The following is a 24,320-nucleotide window of genomic DNA, read 5'->3' as shown; positions in this document are numbered from 1 at the left end:
CGTGCGTGCGTGCGTGCGTGCGAAATTTACGAAATTTTACGGCGCGAATTAAATATTGCGCACAAATGCGGTTTACAGTTTTCGAAAGAGTGAATCTTAACCTTTAATTTGCTTTTTTATTGATTTCTGTACGATTTTTTTTCATTGAGTTATTCAACGTCGAAGCAAAATGGGTCGTTTTTACTTCAACGTTGAATAACTCGATGAAAAAAAATCGTACGAAGTTTCATAAAAAAACAAATTGAAGGTAAAGATTTACTCTTTCAAAAGATGAAAACCGCATTTGTGTACAATGTTTGATTCGCTCCGTGACACTTCGCAAATTTCGTAAAAAATTTTGATATCTGATGCGTCTGCATTTATGTTTATGTAACTTCTCAAAATATCAACAAGACCGTTTTTTGTAAGTACCGGTCTGAAAAATAGAGGTTTCAAACTTTAAAATGTTGTTTTAAACATCTCGATACGATGTTTTTTGACAAAGTTCTATCTTGAAATTTGCCTATTTTTATAGGGTGAAACAAGTGATCCTTTAATTTTGTTGAGTAGTGTATTATTGACAACATTTAGCACAAGGGTACCAAAAATCGTGTTTATTAAGGGCTAATATGTTGTTCTAAGGTTAAATTCTTTTTTTAACAATTCACGAATGTTTAGACTAAACTCAGTGAATGTTCATTACGCGAATTATTTTACATCGACATTTTATATTCAAACTCATATTATTAAATGTGTGTGCTCGTTATCGATTTGCTTTCAACGATTATCTCCGTCGACAGTTATTCTGTTCAAACCGCGCTTGTTACCGGTACCGACACTGTCAGAATTCATGATAGTTTTTCTACCGATCAGCTGTTTACTTCGCGTCACACGATGTATACATTCGCAACCTTTCCTTTGTGCTCGCGAAGCGATGGATATCTCTCGATGCGTGTATGTACCTATCGCTTAACAATCAAGTTCAGTTGATCTCGAATAAAGCTCAGCAGCACATCTCATTGTACATCGCTCTAATTCTCTATTCTTTTCGACACCTTCTGACTCCTCGTGATCATTCGCGTATAATTCCGACATCACCAGCGGACCTGGTTTCCGGTACCACTTTCCCTTCGCAATACTCACAACAACGAAATATTCCCACACTCCAACCGAGAATTAGTTAAAAATAAAGAAAAAAATAAAAATTTTTTAGTTACAAAAAATATACACTCTGTACACACGTCGTTGGGTCATTTGTGACCCAGAGGTAAACTTCGGAGTTATGCCAGTTAAAGGATATGCACGAATTGAGGCTGGCAATGCACAAAACTTGTTCTCTAGATGCCAAACTTTTTTTTAGGAATAGAAAAGAGACCGGTATTTGACCAGGTGCTCTTAGTATTTCAAAGAAAAGAAATGCACAGGACACGAATGACCCAAAAGTGTGTATTAAAGGTTAAAGCAAAAATTCTAAATTTTTAAAATATGTAAAATGTTTTTAAACAGTAGCATTATTACGAAGAAAATTATATTGAATTATTTACCTATCTATCACATTGTATGCCTCTTGTGTACCAATGGTGCATAATGCGTTCACTGCTGCATATGTAGACGCTAAATGTGGATATTGTCCTGGGCCTCCGCCGAAACCGCCTGTCGACGATTGACATTTGGCCAGAAAACCTGCTATCTTGGAACACTCCTCACTTTCCAATTGTTCTCCTAATATCGCAAGTGAATGCAATATCCAGAAACACAGCCATGGTCTACTGGAGTCTAAACACTGTATGGTATTGTTACAAACATTCAATAAGTTCCTCGTCATAAACAGAACGGTATGTTTCCTCAATCATCTCCAAAAGCAATATTACACACATATATGCTGTTAGATATTAAAAATAATGGATACCTCGTAAGTGTCATTTAAATTAGTGATTGCTTTCTTCAAGAACTGAATGTGTTTGGGCCTAAGTAAAACAGGATCCCCTTCTCTGCATGATCGGTAAAACTTGAGCACAATCTCCTCGACGCGAGCCTGAAAAGATATACAGTGGAAAGGTTGTACAAATTTTAAGTTAAAATAAAAAATACAATAGTAATTTGTGACTTCAAGAGTAAATCAAATACAAATAATATACTTATGTGAGTCTCTGCAGTTGTTTGTGCATAATTTATGTATAATTATAGCTTGCAGTATTTTAAGTATTTTACAAATTTGAAACTATGACACAGAATAACAGTATTCAATGAGCAATGGATAAGAAAAGTAATAATCTCATGACATAAACGTAGGTATTGAGTTTGCTCCACGTGGAGACCTACCTACCTGTTCGTTTGTCGTTGCGGTTTTATATCCTTCATCCTGCCGCTGCTTTAATATTTCCTCATAACTCCTTCGTCCTGTCTTTAATCCCAACTCCAAATCCGACATAATCTGTTAGTCATGAACGGTAACAATGATTTGATACGGTCTGTTAATAAAGAAGTAATCTATTCCACAAAACAAAATGTCTCGATAGTCCAGGTGTATAATTATTATTTTGTAATTTTCATAAAATATCCTAAAGAGAAAGATTCTTTAGAGGTTAAGAGGTCTTTCTTTCTTTTTGTTTCTTTCTGCAACTACCCAGCTTAGAAAATTATGTACTATACATTTTTATATGACATACCGTATTATACTCACATTTAAATTTATATATATTAGGTGTTATTGTATATACAATGTTAACTGATATTACAGTTACACTCATAACCTATTTATTTTATTAACACGACGGCACCGAATGACACTTGTGTACGAAACGGACTGTTCTCCGCATAGTGTAGTGCGATACTTATGCCGTTCTCAAAAGTCAAATTGAAAATTGGCCTTCAAGGCGTAGTTAACTATCGAGGCTACACAGAATAATACAGAAATCGTACGTCTCCCTGTATTTATCCTACGCGATTCCTACCAATTCTTACAAAACTGATTGCTTTCCCTCCCTCCGCCGAAGAACATTTACTGAAATAAAAGGACGATCAATTTATTCCTCTTTTTTTAGATCATTGTTCTACTCGCGTTGTAGAGGAAAGAAGTATGATTCCATTCAATATAAAAATTGCGTTGTAGGCACAACGGAATGCAACGAAATGGAAATTCCCGAGATTTTCTTAAAAATATGAAGATCTTCCTGTTCTTTTGTTATTTCCTGTCTATCTGTGTCGCCGTTTTGCATTTCTTTCATCATTGTTTTTTTTCTTTTTTTACAGTTTTAAGTATTTCAACACGTTACCCGGCATACATTTGCATGCATTTTGTACATTACGCGCAACTCTCGTTTAGCCCAGTTTAAATCATGTTTACGGATCAATGAAGACCCGTATACGTAACTACGTGGTTTAAATTTAGGCTAGGAAGCAAAAAGCGACGCGCGTCTTCCGCTCCGAGATCAGTCGGCGTAGATTAGCGGTAAAATCGAGGAAAGAAAAAAACGTCGAGTAAAAATGACGTTGTCGTGCTCTCTCCCCCCTGTCAGTAAACAGAATTAAGTGAGTATGAATCATCAGGCAAAATGCGCACGCACTTGGCGCTTTCTACGATTCTACGCGTTAACAGAACGATTTGCGTACTCCCACGCGTACATCGCGGCTGATGGAGTTAGCGGGGGTACGTTGAGGTTTTTTTTTCTTTTTTTATGTGAAGCGAGTCCGAGTGTTCGCGCGTCGCGCGTGTTGCGCAACGCGAGATACGTCGGTACGTCTCGCCGTCGTCGTTGCGCGTCCCGTTAGCGTCGCCGCGCGCGCGGAAACGGTGAGTTTTCTATAAATAGCGGTGTCACGCACAATTCACCGTGGTGGGCCAACCCGCCGGAGCGAGCCAGTCCACCAGTCCCCGACGTTGATGGGAGATCTGTAGGTAGGACGCTCCGTCGGTTCCTTCCTCCGAGAGCGTTGAGTTGCCGCGCGGAGCAACGTGACCGAGCGGTCTCGAGCGACGTGATTCTCCGTTCATTCTCGTGGCCGTCGACGGCACCGCGTGCTCGTCCACGGAGCTCTCGACGAAAAGTGCGCGGCGAGGAGAGGAGAAACTAGCAAAGGAGAAACAGGGATCTAGCAAAAAGGACTGCAGCCGTGTCCTTCGGGGAGGGGTGCTATTTTTAGGCGATATATGTTCGGGCATATGTTCTCCCCAACGGCCCCTGCGATTCTTTCCTAAAAGCGAGCGATAACCTTTGATCGTCCGTACTGCCTGCCGGAAGGTCATAGTATTAGTTTCCTTAAGAGAAACGATTTCCACTACCACCCGGTGTTCTTGTTTGTTCTATAGAAGAATGGAGAGCGAGCAGCATCACTATGAGCTTCGCAGCAGAAGCAGATCACGTTCCCATACGCCTATGGTTCCAAATCGTCCCCAACAGGAGCCAGAGATGACAGAGCGTCATTATGATCTCAGAAACTGGAGCCGGGAGAGATCTCGCACACCTGGAGAAGTAACTAGTAGCAGAAGGTCTGGCTCTAGATCATTGTAAGTAATTAACCTAAACGTAAAAGCATTGGCTATTAATAATTATAGACAAGTTATACCTTCATCATTTGTATTTGCATAACTATAGAACTGGCAGCATAAAGACGCAAGAAAAGAACATGGAAACCATAGAAGAGAACAAGGAGGGATCTGTCACAGAAAGTCTAACGGATAATCAAAGCACAAAGTCCGAAAGTTCTGTCGTCACCACAAAAAAAACAGAACGCCGGTCGGAACGTCAACGAGCCAAAAGGCAAATATTTGTCAATGGCCAGAGCGAAAATAAGGAGGACGCATCTGACAAAGCAGAACCAAGACACAGAAGTGTTACACCACGCAGAGTACTTACCAGTGATTACTCTTCGGAAGAAGGAGAGAGGGAAGATCCTCCAAGTAGGCCAGGATCCGCCTATGAGATTTATAAACAGGCTGGTGAATGGTGGAAGTATGAATATTTTAAGTTTTATTCTGTATATTGTACACTTCTTTGTCTTACGTTAGACCTCTGGCCTGTGGTACACATATGCTTGTGGTGCGCACGCTGATTATTCGATTTTCACGAGCATATGAGACCTATGGTTTTAATGCCGGTTCGGAATGGCGGATTTTCGAGAGGTGTTTCTGTGGGCAAGGATACTCTCGGGAGGTTATCGGCCTTTTCCGAGAGGAGACACGAGCGTAAATATTTTGGTTCCTACTGAGATCGAACCCGGGATCCCTGACATGATAGACCAGTGCGCTGTCTGCCGTGCCACACTCGCGCTAATTTATTTTAAGTTTTATTCTGTATATACTGTACATGTTTCCTGTTTTTAACGGGAACTTTTTAATTGGGATGTTAAATTATTGGTCGCGTTCAGCAGACTCAACTGTTGCGGAACGAATCCGTGAGCGCTCACTACTATTGGATGATCTAAAAGAATACACCAAAGCAGCGAGCGCTCACGGATCCGCTCTGCAACAGTTGAGTTTGCTGAATGCGACCATTGTGCCAATAATGAATTCCTCTTCTTGTGACTTACATTTGTTTGACTTGATGTTGTTTATTTTGAAGATGTGTTCTTTTCGTTGGAGAAACAAACGTTTATAAATAATAGCATGTCTTAATTAGCATTAGTCACAGGATATAGGTCAAGTTGCTGGTGCTAATAAATAGTATTGGAATTGAAATGAATAATTTGCATGTACCCATTTGTGCGAAAAAATCGGATTATTTTTATTATTATTTGTGTGTGTTTTAGCGTTTTTCCGAAGACAGATTATACGTATTCGCCGACGTCGCAGTGTCGTTATGAGATTGCTCCAGGTATAATAGCTATGCCCAATATGTCGAGACGATCTATACACACAAACAGCAACGGAAATACCGTATGTCAAACAAGTCATCGAAATTTAAGTCAAGCTTCGCGAGGAACGACAGAAAGCGGAATCAGTGATATGGACACGGTTGATTTGAAAGAGACCGCTTCTCTAATTCATTCGGTAAATATTTATCATCTCGAACCATTGTTCTCTTATTTTTCTTGATGTATCATGACGTTGCATATTTGCGTTTTAAAACTATACGTGAATTTTGCAGTTCGAAGATAATTGCGACATGTCACGCGCGGGTATGTCGAATTCTACAGCAAAAACGACTTTCTACAAAAAAACACACGTAAAAGAACAGTACACAAGTCACAAAGAAGTAATTTATTCGAATCCAAGATATTCCTCAAGTTTTCGGTCAAGGTATTTTTTTATTTTTTTCTCATTAAAATAAAACTTTTGTCGAAATAAAATTAAGATAATGCAATCTTATTTCAACAGTTACTTATCGTGGGCAAATACTCCAATTGGAAAGTACGATACGTCTCATGCTGATTCTGATACCGATTTGGATGATACTTACGTAAAATCATCGGTCAAAACTAATCAAAGTTGGAGGGTCGTGCAATGGTTCACATATTTTACAACCTTCATTGTCACCTGCTTCAGGAAAACTGTCGAATTCTTCAAGTTCAAAACGAACAGGAAAAGACAGTATTATGTTTCACAAGCTTATCGCTCATCCAATGGTATTAATGATATTCAAATTATCTTTTATGAATATAGAAAAATTATAAATACAGTAAAAAATAGTATTTTATATAAAATTATATAAAAATGTATAATTGAGCATAATATAATAATTATCTTTTATGTTACGTAGCATATTAATATTAAATATGTCTATTAACTAATTTTCTTATTGTTCGCTGTTTCTAGAATCCAAATGGAGCTCGTTGTGGCAAACTTTGGACCGTTATACGCACAATATGTACTTTTTCTTCGTCAAAATGCTTGTACTCGATGCTTGGTTGTTGAGTCGATTGACTGGCGTTAGGAAGTGGCTACAAGGGAAAGGCCCAAGGATTCTATGGATCACACTTTTACCGTTACTTCTTTTATTTGGTGAGTTTCTTCATTTTGTTGAAGGAATATAAAAATAAATCAGAGACATCACTGAATTCCATTTTCATTAATCCACATGAAATCTAAACCGATCCAAACACAGTCAGACCAATGTCTTTCCTGGGACCTGAAAGACGCATAAACCTATCCCGGCCTTCGTCTTTTTTTTGTTTCAGGGGCTTACATCGCGCAGAGGCATTATTTCACTTTTGCGGACTCTCTGCGCAATGTCCAATATGGTGTCATTGAGACGACTTATCACATCTTTAACAATATAAGCAACTTAATGTCTTTTACCTTTGAATCGTTTACAAAATACCTTGCAGATCTTAAAAATTATTTCATGCACCTCTTACCGAGTGTGAACGTGTCTTTGCCTGAAATGCCTCCTATTGGGTGGAATGTAAAGTGGTGATTAATTGAAAAGTTGTTAAGATAATAATCCTAAATATAATAATTTAATCCAAATGGATGGAAGCGGTATAAATGTCCGTATTTTTTTTATAAAATTATATATGATGAAAGTAAAATTCTATTATACTACAATTTTGCAATTGATACTATATTTTTTCAGACATTCTTAAAAATTTTCATATAATATTTTTAAGAATATAAATACCTCTTTCATCCATTTATTCTTAAAATTAATAATTGTATGTGTGATTTAACATTGTTTTTATTTTTTCATTCTATGATCAGTTTATATCACCATTATTTGTTGCCACATTACTACAAAATTTTGATAATTCCATGAATAGAATATCTACTTAATAATTCCCCTAATTATTTACTATTTTAACATATTTAATACTTTTGCATATATATTTACCATATAATATATTGTATAATATTATTTCAAAAATTCTATGGCCGGTATTTATAGTCCGTTCTTATTTCAAGGTCATCTTAAGTAATGTCTTAAGATGCTAATACGACTCTCTGAGATTGGTTCGTGACATCTTAAGACTGTACTTGAGACGATCTCGAATATAAGAATCGACTATGAATCGCCCTATGATTTGCTTATTTAAATCAGATAATGAAATATTCTTTACGATATATACACATATTGACTATCAGTACCTCTTTGCTTATTATTTGGTTTATTAATAGGACTAATATTTCATTGTGTGAAGATTTATAGATATATCTCAATATATTTTCTGCACAATTATATATATATATTGTGTGTGATGTTCTATATATTTTACATATAATTATATGTGTTATATTTCAAGAACTAACTGGTCATGTACTGTGTTATATTTCATGAACTAACTGGTCATATCACTCTTAGTCATTTTTCTGTTACACATTATATATATTTTATTAAATATTTTATGTTTTACAATATTTAATCTTATAGATATTACAAAATGCATAATATGTAATTGTTATTAAATGAAATAACATTTTTTCAATTAACCACACTTGTATTGTTTTCATTTTCACACGCTTCAAAGATATAACATTATTTTGATGTAACAGTTACTATCGTTAGATGATATCTATATTGTAAAAACACGTTCATACTTAATAAAATATTTTTCATGTATATGATATATTAGTCTTTTGAATACAATCCATTAGAGTGATATAGCGTCATAGTGTCACAATTGAGCATTTTATGAACCTAATGTAAAAAGCGAAAAATAAAAATTTTATTGTGGGAGAAGGATAGGGGGAGGATTACTCTACTGTGGGCGTTAAAAAGTCGGAGTGTGTTGTGCTTGAAATACTTGGAATCGTGATCGCGATCGGTATCATCTGAACGGTGAGTTTCTTCGTCTCTATCCTTCTCTCAGTTACCATATTGTATAATAGTTCCACTTTGAACAATTACATCATTGTAATCGTTCTGTGCCATTAAAATTTAAGATGTATTTGAGATATCTGTGATTATAAATTTAATAATTGGACAGATTTGTGGCACTAACTTTGTGTTGGAACGCTGTAACAAGTTCAATACAGTAACAGGAGAAGGAGATTGCAATAATTGTATTTGAATTGTGAAATGTTTATGGATATGAAATTTGTTTCAGGTGGTTGGTGTATAGTACAATGTTTGTCGCTTCTCTCTGATGTTAAAACTGTGACTGAAACAGCAATAGAAAAATCATTATCTAATGTACAATGGAAGGACGGTCAAAATAAAATTATTGAAAAAATATTAACTGACAATGAAATAATTAAAGAGAATTTAGTTAACAAAGCTGATTTGGTCAACAGGATAGAAATGCTTGAGAATAGACAGACGCATCAAATGGTATAAATATAAAATTTTTTTGTGCAGTTATATAAATTTTAGTGTTCTATGACCTACTTGTATCATTTTGTAGGATTATCTTATTAATATTATTCGGACTGTAGAAGATCGTAAACAAAGCGATGCCGATTTCCGGAAGGAGTATGATGTAAGTCTATGAATTTATATTATTTTTCTTCTTTTTCTTATATTAGGTTTCTGGTCTGTGTTACACCTCTCTCATATGCTTGTGGTGCGCAATTATTCAATTGCCATAAGCATATGGGACCTACAGTTTTAATGCCGATTTTGAACGGCGAATTTTTCGAGAGGTGTTTCTATGGGCAAGGATATACTCTCGAAAGGTTGCCTGTCTTTTCCAAGAGAAGACACGAGCGTAAACATTTTGGTTCCTACCAGAATCGAACCGGGACCTTTGGAATGGTAGACCAGTGCTCTGTCTGCCATGCCACGCTCGCGCTCATATATTATTAAAAATTAATAATTACGAAGATCTCGAGTTCTACAGTAATCATCTTTCCAGGAAAAAATTATTAGTATGGAAAATAAACTGGGTGTCGAATTAAAAAATATAGCATACAGCGAACTTGAAGTTATTAAACACGAATTTGAAGAATTACGCAAACTGTACTCAGAATTAAAATCTTGTTGTAACGCCAATGCAGAATCCATTATAAATCAGGATATAGAAAAGCATGTAGAAAGAATTTTACTTGGCTACTTTCCTTCCGGAATTTCGAAAGAAGATCTCGGGCAAAACTTGCAGAGTTTACTTGCATCTCATAACAGAGAAGGTTTGAAGATATATTTAAATGTTACGTCACATATATATATTAATGTTACGTCACACATAATATATTAATTAATTAATATCGAGAATATATTACGAATAATATTTTTATAGCTCAAAAAATCCTTGACAATGCAAATGTTTATACTTCGGACGAGCACGTACGCAAGATAGTAAAGGAAGTTTTGCGAATTTATGACGCGGATAAAACGGGTCAAGTAGATTATGCTTTGGAAACGGCAGGTATTGTATCGTGACGATAAATCATTAACAACTGGTGAATATTATGATAAATAGCTTTGTTCACCGTACAGGCGGTCAGATTATTAGCACGCGATGCACTCAGCAATATGACATAAAGTCAAGAGCCTTCAGTTTATACGGTTTCACGTTGTATTACGAAAGCAATAATCCGCGGACAGTAATACAAGGAAATCCGATACAACCTGGCGTTTGTTGGGCCTTCCAAGATTTTCCCGGATACCTCCTAATACAATTGCGAAGTTTTATTTATGTAACTGGTTTCACTTTGGAGCATGTATCCAAATTGATTTTACCGAATGAAAACATGTCGAGTGCGCCCAGAAAATTCAACGTCTGGGTATGTGAACTATTTAATTGCTTTCTTCGTGTGTGTATTAAACATAATATTTTTTTAATACTCTTGTTGCTGTAGGGATTATTGAATGAGAACGATCTTGAGCCAGTGATGTTTGGGGAGTACGAATTCACGTATTCCGATGAAAGTTTGCAATATTTTCCAGTTCAGGTAAATTTATTTTTAAAATTGTTTAATAAATTTACTTTTCTTTTAATACATATAAGTTGTTCTATTTGTGTTTTATTTCTGTATACATGTTATTTTATTGATTAGATTTATTAGGACTACATACACAGTAATCCTTGATTTTTTTTTTACGCAGAACACAGAGATCAATAAACCATACGAATACATAGAATTGAGGATACGCAGCAATCACGGGCAACTAAACTACACGTGTTTATACAGATTCCGCGTTCACGGAAGACCAGCTTAGGAATTGATCGCGCCAAGGTTCCTTTTCACAAGACATTCGTAAAATCGTTCAAGCAGTAGCAAGAACGAGCCAGAATCTTCTCCAATACGTGCCTTCGATTACCGTTAACGATAAACGTAAAAATTGGCGCGATTTGCCGCAGCACCTGCAACTATAATTGTTAATAGAGCGATTATTTAACGCTTTTGTAATAGATTTTCAACGAAACGATCTCGAAACACTTCATACATACGCGCCGATATTTAATACACACGAGACGGAAGCCGTTTCCGTCACCATTTAAATACGTTGAACGCTGTATATACATTCAATAATTTATACTGATTAAGAAGATTGCACGATTGATCGGGCCAAACAGGAAAACTCACGGGTGTCGGCCCGATAATAGTGTTCCACAGTTATGCCTACGTATAAATATCTTCACTATATGGCCTTGCTGTAGCAATTACTCGAGTAATGCACTCCGAAAGAAAAAGAAGTAATTTCGTATGTATCTCTTCAATAACGTGAGAGATCGATCAAAAGTTAGAAGGCTAAAAAGAATGGACAGAAATAACTTCTAAGGGAATCTCGGGGATGAAAAAGAGAGATAGAATTTGCCTGTGTTGCGTCATGTAAATAACAGATTTGGTAGCATCACATGCAAGACTGACACTTCGAAAGTTACTCCAAAGCTGAGTGTAAGTCATAATATTCGCAATAACGCGACAGTACAAATTGTAAGGGATAGTAAGAGCAATTGTTTCTAACTAGTTAATTACTAAGTTTTAAGTGTGCAACACCATGAGTGGTCTTCGCCGTCTTTGTAAGGATTTAGCAATTAAAACGTGGCTACGTTAACACACATTGTATACATAGATATATTTATAAGATTATCAAGTAAGTTCTCAATTTTTTTTTTTTATTTTAACATTGCGATGCGCATCGTTTTTGCTTCGTAATTATTTAGTGCCGTTGGCGATGAGTCGATCCTTGCCAATGTCGAAAATGCGATTACCACCGTGTTTTTTTACCATCTTTCCGTACGCGCTAGCCGCTATATTTAAATAAAATTTCCAAATAAAAATTGCGTTTCACTCGATACGATTCGATTTTATTGACCCGAGGGCTAATTGCGATCGAACGCCAAGTAGTTTAATCAATGGTTAACTTATCAAAGCTATACTTGCGGTACTCAATTCAATCGTGAATAGAATTAAATTTTGTAGTTTAATATGTGGAAACAGAGATTAAAAGATGACTCGCCGCATTTTGCAATAAGCAATTCTACTGCTAATCGTTAATTAAGTTAATCAATGATTGATTTAATCAAATACAAGTTTTATATTATTTTTATTTTAATATAGATATAAAATAATTGTTATATAATAAAACACGAAAAAAGAATTAGATCGGAAACAACGAATTATAACTAGAAATTATGCAGTGAATAATTCAACCGATCGAATTAATTGCTGATTAAGTCAATTGGAATTTAATCGAAGTTATCTGAGAATTCAATCGTCATTCCGGTATGAGATCACGTCTGTTGTTGATTTTCAACAAGGCGCGTTTCCGCGCGAACACGTAAGGACGAGCCTTGCATCGATCGCGAAATATCCATTGTCGCGCAAGGCGCGTTTTCCCGCGTCGATTCGCGCGACACACCGGAAATCAGGACCGGTTAGGACTCCAATTTCAAAATCTCGTCTTGGGACGTTGTCCGGCGCTTTTGCGATCGGGGTTCCCACGCGGGGTGCCACGAGGAACCCCCCGGGGGTACCCTCCAGTGGGATAGCCGCAGCAGGGATTCTAGTTTCGCGAACCGGACCGCGATCCGGTTTCATTGAGTTTTCCCGAAGGAGACGCGAGAAAAAGGGCCGATAAATAGGCGGTTATGAAACGGAAACACAGGTCTCTCCCTTCCCGCCGCGGCAATAGGCGCGGAGGAAGGGCGTGGCGCCCCCTCGCACGACCACGGTCCTGGCCGAGCTCAGCCGTTTACAGAGGGGGTTGGCTGACCGGCGGGGGGAAGAGGGCGGGAGAGAAAGAGAGCGCTGTAGGAAGCTTCCGTTTATCTGCGAGGTCAGAGAAGGCAGGCTGCGCGTTACAGTGGTGCTGTTGAAAAACACGATGAAAATGGCGTGGCAACCACAGGAGGAAGGACTCAGGCAAATTCTGACGCTGCTCAAGGAGTCGCAGAGCCCGGACACGGCGACTCAGCGGGCCGTACAACAAGTATCCTTTCGTCTGACGTCTAAGATCCACGATCCTCGTGTCTTCGTGCCCGTCGCCGTCACCGTCGTGTCGTGTGGTGTGGTGTGGTGTATCATCGCTCGCCCATACGTGGCCCCCGCGGAGTGAAGCGCGAGTGGAAAAAAAAGGGGACGCGGCGGCGCGCGTGGCTACGCCGCTCGCTCATCCGTCCCGTCGTCGCGTACGTTTTCCCAGCGTGGCATTCGTGGCCCGTTCGGAAACGGTCCGGTGAAATTAATTACGCGCGAACGCAATCTTCCATGTCGAGATCGCTCGGGAAAAAGAGACAGCACGCGCGCGCGCGCGCGCGCTCGTTCGTTTGCTTGCTTGCTTGCTTGCTCGTTCTCTTTCTCTCGCTCCCGTTCGCTCGCTCGCTCGCGATAGCGTCGCAAACGAGCAACGATCGTTCGCTCGTTCCTCGAGCGTTCAGTTCCATCGCCGTCCAGGAGTCGCTGCGCCGTTTGGAATCGAGCGCAAAGATGGAAATATGCTGACCCCCGTGCATGCTCTGGCCGAGTTGAATAATACGGTGCTGAGCGGTGTCGCGCGCGGGGATTCCGGCTCGTTTGCACGCTCACGCGCGCGGGGGGACTTGTTTTCCCAGCGCGCGGCTCCTGATCGATAGTTTTCGCGGGAGTCCTCTTGCCGGGCATACCGCGTAAACGAACCACCCGCGCCTATAGATTACAGCCGTGCCGAATCGCATTGCGATCGCGCGCTTTATCGATGACTGGTTTGCGTTTACGACTGTGTTATCTCTTCCGGGAAAACGAATCGGCCTTGTATAATATATTCTCTAAAACTTTTAGACTTAATCTCACTCGTAAAGATTTAAAATTGAGCCACTCTTTGTCAAAACTGACTCAAATTTCACTCGTTAGTCAGATTTCGCTCTAAAGAATTTAAAAAATAATTATGAATTTTTATTTATGTATATATCTTGTTATTTAATAAGTAGTTCCTTGTTACATTTTCCTTAACTAGAATTCTTTGAGTAGAAATTGGAAGAATTGAACAAATTCCCTGATTTCAACAACTACCTGATTTTTGTTCTAACAAAATTAACATCAGAAGGTATGTCTAAATTAATTGTGACTCTCCAATTGGGCTATCCTGAAGTCTTTCTCTTGTGATTCCACATCAAAATCTTTGTAGCGTTAAATAGGAACTAATAATCTTCTTTCTGTTAAGACGAACCTACTAGGTCTCTGAGTGGGTTGATATTGAAAAACAATGTGAAGACTTACTTCCATAAATTTGTACCGGAGGTCATAAATTTCGTAAAGCAAGAATGTCTGTCAGCTGTCGGAGATCCATCACCGCTGATTCGTGCGACCGTCGGTATTTTGATCACTACTGTCGCATCAAGAGGTATATATCATCTTCCATTACATTCTAAAAAAATGTGGCAAAGGTATATGTATTATATTTTTTTGACATTTCCACGAATAGGTGAATTAACAACTTGGCCAGAATTGTTACCAGCGTTATGTCAAATGTTGGACTCGCAAGATTACAACGTTTGTGAGGGCGCGTTCGGCGCTCTTCAAAAGATTTGCGAGGATTCGGCAGAGATATTGGATTCGGATGCTCTAAATCGACCCTTAAACATTCTAATTCCAAAGTTTCTTCAATTCTTTAGACATTCAAGTCCGAAGATCAGATCCCACGCAATAGCGTGTGTCAATCAGTTCATCATTCAACGCACGCAAGCACTTATGATACATATAGACAGCTTTTTGGAGAATCTCTTCCATTTAGCTTCGGACGATGATTCTGAGGTCCGAAAAAACGTATGCAGGTAGTTAATAGTATATTGCAGAGGAAACAATCTGTCTATTTTTACTGTTATCGCTAACAGGAAGACAGATAATTATATTTTTTATCTTGCATAGGGCACTGGTAATGCTGCTCGAGGTACGAATGGACAGACTAATACCACATATGCATAATATAATAGAATATATGCTAATGAGAACTCAGGATGTTGACGAGGGAGTGGCACTGGAGGCTTGTGAGTTTTGGTTGTCACTAGCGGAACAACCAATTTGCAAAGAGGCACTTGCACCACACCTGACACGATTAGTACCTATCTTAGTAAGTCTTGTCTTCTAATTTATGGCTAAGTATCATTCTTTCGTCTTATTTGACTCTTTAACATTTTTTTATCACAGGTGAAAGGTATGAAATATTCGGAAATTGACATAATCCTCCTCAAAGGAGATGTGGAGGAGGATGAAATGATTCCAGACAGGGAAGAGGACATCCGACCACGTTTTCACAAATCTAAGACGCACCACTCGCATCACGCTAACGGTATGGGCAAGCAAGCCATCGTCGATGAGAATGGTATAAACGGTGGATGCGACGACGAGGATATAGACGTTGAGGATGGATGCGATGACGATTCAACGCTGAGCGATTGGAACTTGAGGAAGTGCTCTGCCGCTGCATTAGATATGTTGGCTAATGTTTTTAGGGAAGAGCTCCTACCGGTTTTGGTACCGATCTTGAAAGAGACTCTTTTCCATCAATCTTGGGAGATCAAAGAATCCGGTATCTTGGCATTGGGAGCTATCGCTGAAGGTGCGCAAATTTTTCTCCTTAAAGTATACTATAAATAAATATATTATAAATAAATTAAGACTAAATTAATAATTTAATTGAAACAAGTAAAATTCATATTTGCAGGTTGTATGAGCGGCATGATTCCACATTTGTCGGAGCTCATCCCTTATCTGATCGGTTGTCTGAGTGACAAGAAGGCTCTTGTACGTGCCATAACTTGCTGGACGTTGAGCCGTTACGCGCACTGGGTTTGTGCACAGCCTCACGAGACGCATTTGAAACCTCTGATGACGGAACTGCTCAAAAGAGTGCTTGACAGCAACAAACGTGTTCAAGAAGCGGCATGTTCTGCCTTTGCGACTTTGGAGGAAGAAGCGTGTACCGAATTGGTTCCTTATCTTGGATTTATTCTCGAAACGCTCGTCTTCGCATTCAGTAAGTAAAACACCAAGCGGTTAGTTTGCCTCGTTCTAGTCTGGAAGATACATCTCTGATTAATGGGACTGTCTATTCTTAGGTAAATATCAGCATAAGAATCTTTTAATTCTGTACGACGCCATCGGTACTCTCGCTGATTCTGTGGGTCATCATCTAAACAGACCAGATTACATCAATCTTTTGATGCCGCCTCTTATTAATAAATGGAACGTATTGAAAGATGAAGATAAAGATCTATTCCCATTGCTGGAATGCCTTTCTTCAGTAGCGACTGCATTGCGCTCGGGTTTCTTACCGTATTGCGAACCTGTGTACAGGTATGTACATACGTGACGAATACAATTTTTTACCAGATTAAAGCCTTTGTGTCCACGATGCTAGAAATTATGTGAAATTTCGGACAAAGAATTAACAAATCACATTTTGACAATTGTAACTAATGTGATTGATCAATTCTTTCTCCATCCGATATCTTGGACTGATTTCTAACATCGTAGATACAAAACTTGACTCTTAATGACAATGCCTCATCAACTATGCATTTACCTGTTTCTTGTTTATTTCAATCAGTGTACTTCTGTTGGTGCACAATAAATTAAATTAAATGTCCTTGTCGTCGTATGTTGCGAAACAATTTTTTTTTTTTTATATAAACTGCAACGGCAATTAACGATATCGTTATTATCATTAAGGAGGTTCTCGCGTTTGATAAAATATAAGACAAGTCTATAATATACATGTAATACAAAAGTTAATAATATCAATAATATCAATAATATTTAGAAAAAATTTCATTGACTTTTACCACACACACACACACACACACACACACACACACACACACACACACACACACACACACACACACACACACACACACACCATTTTGAAAATATTTAATTCTAAATTTATAGAATTTTACATTACAAATTGAAGGTATAACCTGTAGTTATTTTCTTTTAAATTGAGACACTTGCGTATAAGACAGCAATTTAAAAATCGTTATAATTATAAAGTACACACTTAAGTTTGTTCTCGTAAAGTTTCATTTAAACTGATCGTACAGTTTACAAGAAATTTATATTCTTCAATGAAAAAAGCTAAAATATATGTCAAATGGACGATATGTGTACATCAAATGAGCAACTTTTTTTGTCATTTCGAAAATATTTAGTAACATATAAAATTAACGATAATTATGTATAATGGCATAAGATATTATTAGTAATCTTTTTATTCCATTATTTTAATTGTTTTACATATTATTATGAATAAACTGTGTATTGGCTAGGAAGTAGCGCGAGAACTCCTTAAGAGTTTCAGAATGGGGGCCTAAATCTGTTTTGTATATTGACGTTCCAATCTATTATAAATTATTTCAATGTGATATAGTAATTCATATGATAAAATATTCTTTCGTTTGCAGGCGATGCGTGTCACTTGTGGAACAAACGCTGAATCAACATATAGCGAGCACGCAAAGTCCGGAGCAATTTGAGGCACCCGATAAAGACTTTATGATAGTTGCATTAGATCTTCTAAGCGGATTAGCGGAAGGACTGGACGGTCATATGGAACGTCTAGTGATGAACAGCAATGTTATGCAGCTATTGTATCAGTGTATGCAAGATACCATGCCTGAAGTCAGACAGAGTAGCTTCGCTTTATTAGGAGATCTTACAAAAGCTTGCTTTCAACACGTTCTCCCCTGCATACGTGAGTATTCATTAGATACTAGATACTAAATCTATCAGATATACATGTTATTAATGGATTTCATCTTGACATGCAGCGGAGTTTATGCCAATACTTGGACAAAACTTGCATCCGCAATTCATATCAGTATGTAACAACGCGACATGGGCAATCGGTGAAATTTCGATAAAACTCGGTAAATATCGAAAGTAACATTTTTCTGGGGAATAAATAAAGCTTACTTATTTTATTTATCCTTCACAGGTCCTGACACAAGCGCGTACATCCCATTAATTTTGGCACAGCTCATCGAAATCATTAATCGACCGGACACGCCAAAAACACTATTAGAAAATACGGGTGAGTCGCTAGATTTATCTTTACGGATATCCAGTTCTTTCTTAGAACGATACCGTATATGATATACCGAGCATTACTTCGAAACGAATAGAAAGCAATGTGTAGTGTGAAAGTCGAGCCGACACAACAGAATCTGTCGATTCGTGTGTGTACATATATGTATGTATATATATATATATATATACACATACATACAACATCGCTATCTTTCCCGTATGTCAATTTAAGATATTTTTACAATTACACTCCGTCTCGACTGTGCTGCTCTTTGTACACATTAGGAAACTTCTCATTCGCAGAGATTAGCTTTACGACATAATAATTGTTATGCACAATCTTACATAGACCGAAAGTACTTCCGATCATTGTTTAATGAAAGGTCTCGCAGTAATTTTAGAGTATTGTTCACGCTAGATCAAATATTTGGTGGCATCCCAGCTCTCTAGGTGCATAAATACGTATATTTCTTTTTCTCCTTTTTTTTTTTTTAAAGTAATTTTTTAAGCAATCACTTTGAACCACACAGTTCGGTGACTTGGCGTGGTTATATACATGAATCGCGACTGCACGTTTTATTATCGACAGGTTTAAGTAATTAGTATTTGTATATTGAAACCTTGATTTAGTGGTGTGCGACTGCCTGTAGGCTTGAACGTATATACATATACGGCTGTATTGCCACAAAAAGACATGTTGCAATTCAGTATATATATATATATATAAACTGCAATGTGTGTATATATATACTATATGCTTGCATATATTTTTAAACCCCAGATATTGTTTTGATTGAATTGTTTGAATTGGCCTTTAAAAGATCATAATGCAAATTTGGTTATTCCTTTTTATTGTTCTCTTACTTATATATTGACATATATTTCTTATACATATACAGTAGAAAGAGAGAATGAGGGAGAGAAAGAGAGAGAGAGAGATCATTTGAGGAATGCGTTCCACTTAACATTTACAACGCTCGCGAGTAAAATTTCATTTTCCTTGTTGTTTATCATTATTGTTAAACAAGGATGAAATGATGCACGCAAATTTTGCATACGTTAAGTGGAACGCATTCTTGGTATACCCATCCGGTATTATATAAAATCACACGGGCTCGCACGCTGCTATCTAATTTTGATTATTGTTTCAGCAGCTACAATAGCACGGTATTGCCTATGTTTCATTGTCGGTATCTCATATGTTTCACCTGTGTTCTCACTGTCTTCGATTAATTGTTAATGTTACTTGATTCTTAATTAACTAAATTATCAATTGAGAATTATTAATTGGAACTTACAAGCGGAGCATATATAATTCTTCTTCGCCTGAGTTAATCGTTGGTTCTCTATCAGTTTGTCTTATTGTTTGTGTTTCCGGTCACTTCACTACACTTCACTTGTCTACTTACCGAAACTGAAAATGAAACCGAAACCATAACGATCGGTCGCCTAGGTTATGTGTGTCCCCACGACGTCGCCCCCATGTTACAGCAGTTTGTCCGACAGTGGTGTGTAAATTTCTTTATTATATTATTATTCTATTAATTATATTATCTTCTATTTTTATTAGCACTCTTTATTATTATACATTATTACATTCCCGATTCCTGAGTAATTGCATCAGGGGCTGCTAAAAACTCTTGCGCAAGAACACAATGGTGAGCCACGCTGCAAAATGATTGTTTACTCTCTCTCTCGCATTATAACGAGGGCAGAGATCGGTCGAGATGTTAATATAAATGGAAACGCTACCATCCTGCAGTTGCCAGCATGAACTTGCTCAATGGTTTTTTGCAGTATTCGCAGTAACATTTTATATTTGAATTCGTTACATGATATAATTCTCTAATCTTTATTTTGCCACCATGCAAGTGTTACGAGCTCTCCTGTTTATCCGAATATCAAGATTAGGATAGGTTTACATTTGTCACTCTTGTTTGTCACCGCCGCGTTCTCCCGCGTCAAGTCTTTTGCCACATTATTCGGAGGATCGCGAATACCTTACATCTAGTTTTTTCTCGCTCGATTATAAAAATTTTATTCTGCATGCTGGTAATTTGGCATCTCGATCTCTGTCAAATTGTTCTAATTATACGATGTGCTGTGCTGTAAATGTCAAATGTAAACCCAGCCTTAATCAGACAGTAAGTGATATATGACGCCAGTCATACATATCCCAATATAGTTGTATGATATATTGCATAAAAAGTTGTTTTAGGCTAGCATCGTAAATTACAAATCAGAGATCGATCTTTGCAATAATTAGTATATTTGTAATTTTTATCTATTTATTAATACCAGTGCTGAGAGAGATTTAACTATAATTTTGAAAATTATATATAAATTTTGTATACATTTACAATCTGATAATGATAATGATACTTTCTTGAGTCATGAAATAAGAGTGCTAATTATCGCATTGGACTGGCCTCACAGTAAGCCAATCGTTTCGTCTTCCGTCGAATGCAATTTGAAAAAAATATCTATGTGTGAATTGTGGGAATGAAAGTAAATGGCTAGTTGTTCAATTTTTGCCAGAGCCATATTGTTAAATATACATATATATCTTTTTATGTAAAGTGTATTTATGATGTAAAGAAAAATATTTCGATCATTTAAGATAAAGTTAATGATAAAGTTAACGTTTTTGTCATCAAGTAAAATATTAATATTAATAATTTTAAAATAAATGCTGTAAAGTGCCGCGTGTTTCATTGATCGAAGTATTTTCCCCTCAAAGAAAGTTGAACAATATCTAATGAGATTGTCGATTATTAATTTATTAATAGGTGCACTTCTTTGCGAAGCATAAGAGATAACGAAGAGAAGGATTCTGCCTTCAGAGGTATGTGTCAAATGATCACTGTCAATCCAGCCGGTGTTGTTCCGGATTTCATCTTCTTCTGTGACGCCGTAGCATCGTGGTCTGCACCGAAAGAGGATTTAAAGGAGATGTTCCAGAAGGTAAAACAACAGCTGATCAATTGATGAACTCAATATTTTCTCGACGTGATCTTATGATTCTTATCTTGTGTTTAGATATTGTTTACTTTCAAAAATCAAGTAGGTGAAGAGAATTGGAAACGATTCTCCGATCAATTTCCGCCGCAGCTGAGTGAGCGGCTACACAACATGTACGGCGTTTGAACAGTTCCGCCTAAAAGCGGTAATTTAAATGATTTTCTTAAAGACATTATATTTTATCTACATAATTTTGCTAAAAATATCCAGTAAATCGATTAGGATTTCCCTTTACGATTTCGTATTTGTTTCCAGAAGGCCGCTTAATGCAGCAGAGGCCGAATGGGGTTGGGCGGGAAACAAGGGGCGTTTGGGACGGGTGGGTGAAACCACGGCCTCTTCTCATCAACATCGTTGTCGTTACCATATCATCGTGGTATGTTACAGTCGTGCTTTTGGGTAAAACGATAAAAGATATGCCGTGTCTTTCGAGTTTTGGCAGCCAATGTGGGTGGCAAAGAAGGAAAACAAAGAGAAAGATGTTAACGAGTTGAAGCTAGAAGACAAGAACGACAAGAGATAAGCATTGGCCGAAAAAGTAAAAGCGTGGGTGGGCGGGGATGGGACTTATTTCGGGGCGGGAGGGAGGAACTTTGTGGGGATCACCGACTAGACATTTTGAAAGGCGAAACGAGGTATCGCGTAATAGCAATCTGGTTTAATACCTCGGATGTACCGACGTACACGCTCTGTACGCTCCATTAGCGTTTCCATTAGCGCTACCGCGGTAACACTGAACATGAAAGTGTTATTTCATTCTCGCGTATGTCAAAACGTGACAAATGCTGGCGCCAACGGCCAACTCTGCCCCAGCTCTTTAATATAATTAGATATATATATTATATATTATTATTGAGCAAACGAACTCGCAAGAACAGTTGGAACGTAAGAATTTTTAGCATAGATCTCACGTTATAGAGATCGCGCGAATACTGTGATCGAAAATTTGTACGTTAGATATTGATCCTTTCTTCTCCCCCCCCTCCTTTTTTTCCTGAGAGAGCGAGAGAGAGAGAGAGAGAGAGAATGAGTGAAAGAGAGCACGCACGCGGAAGCGAGAGATTATTCGAATGTGTTTATAGAGTTTTAGAGACAAAGTAGAACTACTTATTTGATAATAAATACGATACAAGATAGAGTACGTTATTAGAAATTTCATAGTGTACAGAGGGTTTTTCGAGAATATATATTGTATTTTTATACGTTGAGAAGAAAACAAACATACACATGAAGTTGATAAACGCAGAAAGTGCCATTCCGTCGTTTCGAACCAAAATTTTTCTGCTTATTTTATTCTCTCCCTTGCTGATTGTGATATTAGGTTATACGCGACAATTTTTGTCATCATGTGTAAAACATTTCAAATGTATGCGTGCATATACATATATATATATATATACATATATATAGTATGCATCCTGTATATGTATACGTGCGTATACAAACATGATACGATGTTTTAACTTGCAGACTATTTTGTGATTATTTTTTTTTTTTTTTGTTAAACATTAAATTAGTATCACATTAGTATTAGTGTAAATATAGATAAATACATTTTAGAATGGACGTTTTTGTTAATCATTATAGATTATTTTCAAATCTTTGCCGATCTATCGAAGTCTCTGGAGTTGTTTAAAATCATCAATCAAAAAAATTTTTGAGAAGGAAAACGATTTACAGATGCGATTCACAGAGCAAGCGAATCTATGACGTGAAATCTATGGCAATGTTAATTTTATTTGCGCGATATAATGATCTCGATAATTCATTTGGATAAAGAAATCTTGCGTTTAAATCGTTTTTCAAAAAAAAAGAGAAGGAAGAGAGCAGACTGTCATTCCAGTCCCACTTGCTTGGGCCAGTTAAAACAAGTAAGCAAGTTCTTTTATCTAAAGTGATGTGCGTTTTTATCTCGGTTGTTACTTAAAAAAAAAAAGAGAAAAAATTCTATAATTCATATTGTGACAAAAAATGTATTATTGACAATTGAGTATATGTACACATCTCTTAAATATGAAACTGCGAGATTTTTCAACAATGCGGTATATTTCTCAATAGTTTTAAGATACGAAAGAAAGAACTATGTTTTAATTTTCACCTTCTCGCACACGCATCGAGACCAAATGAGAAAGGAGAAAGGAGAAAGGTGAACGGAAGAAACGGCACAACTTGGGGGAAAAAAAAAATACTGACCATCGTTAAGTCGCTATTGTCAATCAAACTTTGAAGTCTATCAATAAAAGATTCAACGACTGGCAGGAATCGAACTAGCGCAGGCGAGACGGATATTTTCAAAAAGAAGGATCACATTAAAACTTCATTCTTTATAGCTGCAAGATGAGGAAAGAAGGAAGTAGATGTTCTTCACGACGCGACGATGAAGGCAAATTCCCTCATCGTCGCTCGTCGAATAAGGATAAAGATTGCGCCATGCAAGCCTCTTTCCTTTCCATGAGAGGAAAAGAATCGCACGCAACGGACAGACAAATTTTCCGTGACCGCTCCTTGACTCGATCCACACTCGTTCGTCAACTTGGCAATATAGATATCGCATATGTATATTGTCATAATTTTATCCCAAAACTCTGGCCCCTCTCCTTGCCCTGCCTATGCAATTTTTGTGATATTACTGTTTTTTATAATTACTTAAGAGCTTGGAAAGAGAAAATGTTAACAGAACCCGGGCCACATGCCGCTCGACGTGGGGTTTAAACGAAAGTTCACAGCCACGTGTTTTTAATCCTTACCGCGTATACATGTATATGTACGTATGTGTAAATAATGCATATAAAAATCGACATTGTTATCATCTCACTTCTCGCCGAGTTACAATTAAGAATTCAATAATGGCTAACGAGACGATTTTTTACACACAAGTTACATTGTTCACTCCTCGATAGTTCCTAAGCTAGAACGGCCGATTTCGCCGGTGATAAAAGATAAATGTCCGCTACCGCCCATCACGGATCCGCTGAAATTTCGCATCGCAATAGAA

General features: G+C 37.5%; 3 protein-coding genes across 9 annotated transcripts in view; 2 read left to right on the top strand and 1 right to left on the bottom strand.

The window, feature by feature from the left end:
- The window catches only part of Fntb (Farnesyl transferase beta subunit), a 6,580-nt gene extending 2,748 nt beyond the window's left edge, over positions 1-3,832 (bottom strand). The window contains exons 1-4 of one of the 2 annotated variants that reach the window (XM_018460113.1): positions 3,805-3,832; positions 2,306-2,413; positions 1,889-2,014; positions 1,524-1,762 (exon numbers count right to left, since the gene is read on the bottom strand). In XM_018460113.1, coding sequence (XP_018315615.1) covers positions 1,524-1,762; positions 1,889-2,014; positions 2,306-2,410 — 470 coding nt within the window. In that variant the 5' untranslated portion in view covers positions 2,411-2,413; positions 3,805-3,832. Of the gene's footprint in view, positions 1-1,523; positions 1,763-1,888; positions 2,015-2,305; positions 2,414-2,662; positions 3,043-3,804 lie in introns of those variants that run through there. The other variant, XM_018460112.1, reaches the window with a different exon arrangement.
- On the top strand, positions 3,426-12,093 carry LOC108730419 (uncharacterized). 5 transcript variants are annotated; one of them, XM_018460111.1, is made up of 14 exons: positions 3,426-3,510; positions 4,289-4,486; positions 4,575-4,931; positions 5,728-5,968; positions 6,066-6,217; positions 6,296-6,543; positions 6,734-6,919; positions 8,962-9,185; positions 9,259-9,333; positions 9,709-9,979; positions 10,090-10,218; positions 10,290-10,576; positions 10,652-10,744; positions 10,899-12,093. In XM_018460111.1, the coding sequence occupies exons 2-14, from the start codon at positions 4,293-4,295 to the stop codon at positions 11,010-11,012; spliced, it is 2,571 nt and encodes an 856-aa protein (XP_018315613.1). In that variant the 5' UTR covers positions 3,426-3,510; positions 4,289-4,292; the 3' UTR covers positions 11,013-12,093. The 5 variants fall into 5 exon arrangements, with proteins under 5 accessions (XP_018315613.1, XP_018315609.1, XP_018315611.1 ...); XM_018460107.1 differs by lacking the exon at positions 3,426-3,510 and adding an exon at positions 3,518-3,627; XM_018460109.1 differs by lacking the exon at positions 3,426-3,510 and adding an exon at positions 3,650-3,772.
- Positions 12,094-13,028: 935 nt separating this feature from the next.
- Positions 13,029-21,725, top strand: Tnpo (transportin 1). Of its 2 annotated transcripts, none has more exons than XM_018460117.1 (15): positions 13,029-13,229; positions 14,246-14,321; positions 14,439-14,618; positions 14,700-15,048; positions 15,143-15,344; positions 15,422-15,833; positions 15,939-16,250; positions 16,333-16,570; positions 17,680-17,969; positions 18,046-18,144; positions 18,213-18,308; positions 19,737-19,812; positions 21,094-21,268; positions 21,344-21,470; positions 21,581-21,725. In XM_018460117.1, the coding sequence occupies exons 1-14, from the start codon at positions 13,125-13,127 to the stop codon at positions 21,449-21,451; spliced, it is 2,718 nt and encodes a 905-aa protein (XP_018315619.1). In that variant the 5' UTR covers positions 13,029-13,124; the 3' UTR covers positions 21,452-21,470; positions 21,581-21,725. The 2 variants fall into 2 exon arrangements, with proteins under 2 accessions (XP_018315619.1, XP_018315618.1); XM_018460116.1 differs by having other exon boundaries at positions 13,050-13,229; positions 21,584-21,725.
- Positions 21,726-24,320: the final 2,595 nt, after the last annotated feature.

Source organism: Mycetomoellerius zeteki, unplaced genomic scaffold (genome assembly GCF_001594055.1).
Source record: "Mycetomoellerius zeteki isolate Tzet28-1 unplaced genomic scaffold, Tzet1.0 scaffold913, whole genome shotgun sequence".
In the NCBI taxonomy this organism is placed as follows: Eukaryota; Metazoa; Arthropoda; class Insecta; order Hymenoptera; family Formicidae; genus Mycetomoellerius; species Mycetomoellerius zeteki.
The sequence above is the reverse complement of the archived record's forward strand: the minus strand, read 5'-3'. Positions and strand labels throughout refer to the sequence as shown.

Coding starts and splice junctions, on each gene's coding strand:
- LOC108730419 (XM_018460107.1), top strand. Junction 6,218..6,295: donor TCCTCAAGTTTTCGGTCAAG/GTATTTTTTTAT, acceptor TTATTTCAACAG/TTACTTATCGTGGGCAAATA. Junction 6,544..6,733: donor AGCTTATCGCTCATCCAATG/GTATTAATGATA, acceptor CGCTGTTTCTAG/AATCCAAATGGAGCTCGTTG.
- Tnpo (XM_018460117.1), top strand. CDS start 13,125: ATGAAAATGGCGTGGCAACCACAGGAGGAAGGACTCAGGCAAATTCTG. Junction 16,571..17,679: donor TATTGCGAACCTGTGTACAG/GTATGTACATAC, acceptor TTTCGTTTGCAG/GCGATGCGTGTCACTTGTGG. Junction 18,309..19,736: donor AACACTATTAGAAAATACGG/GTGAGTCGCTAG, acceptor ATGAAACCGAAA/CCATAACGATCGGTCGCCTA.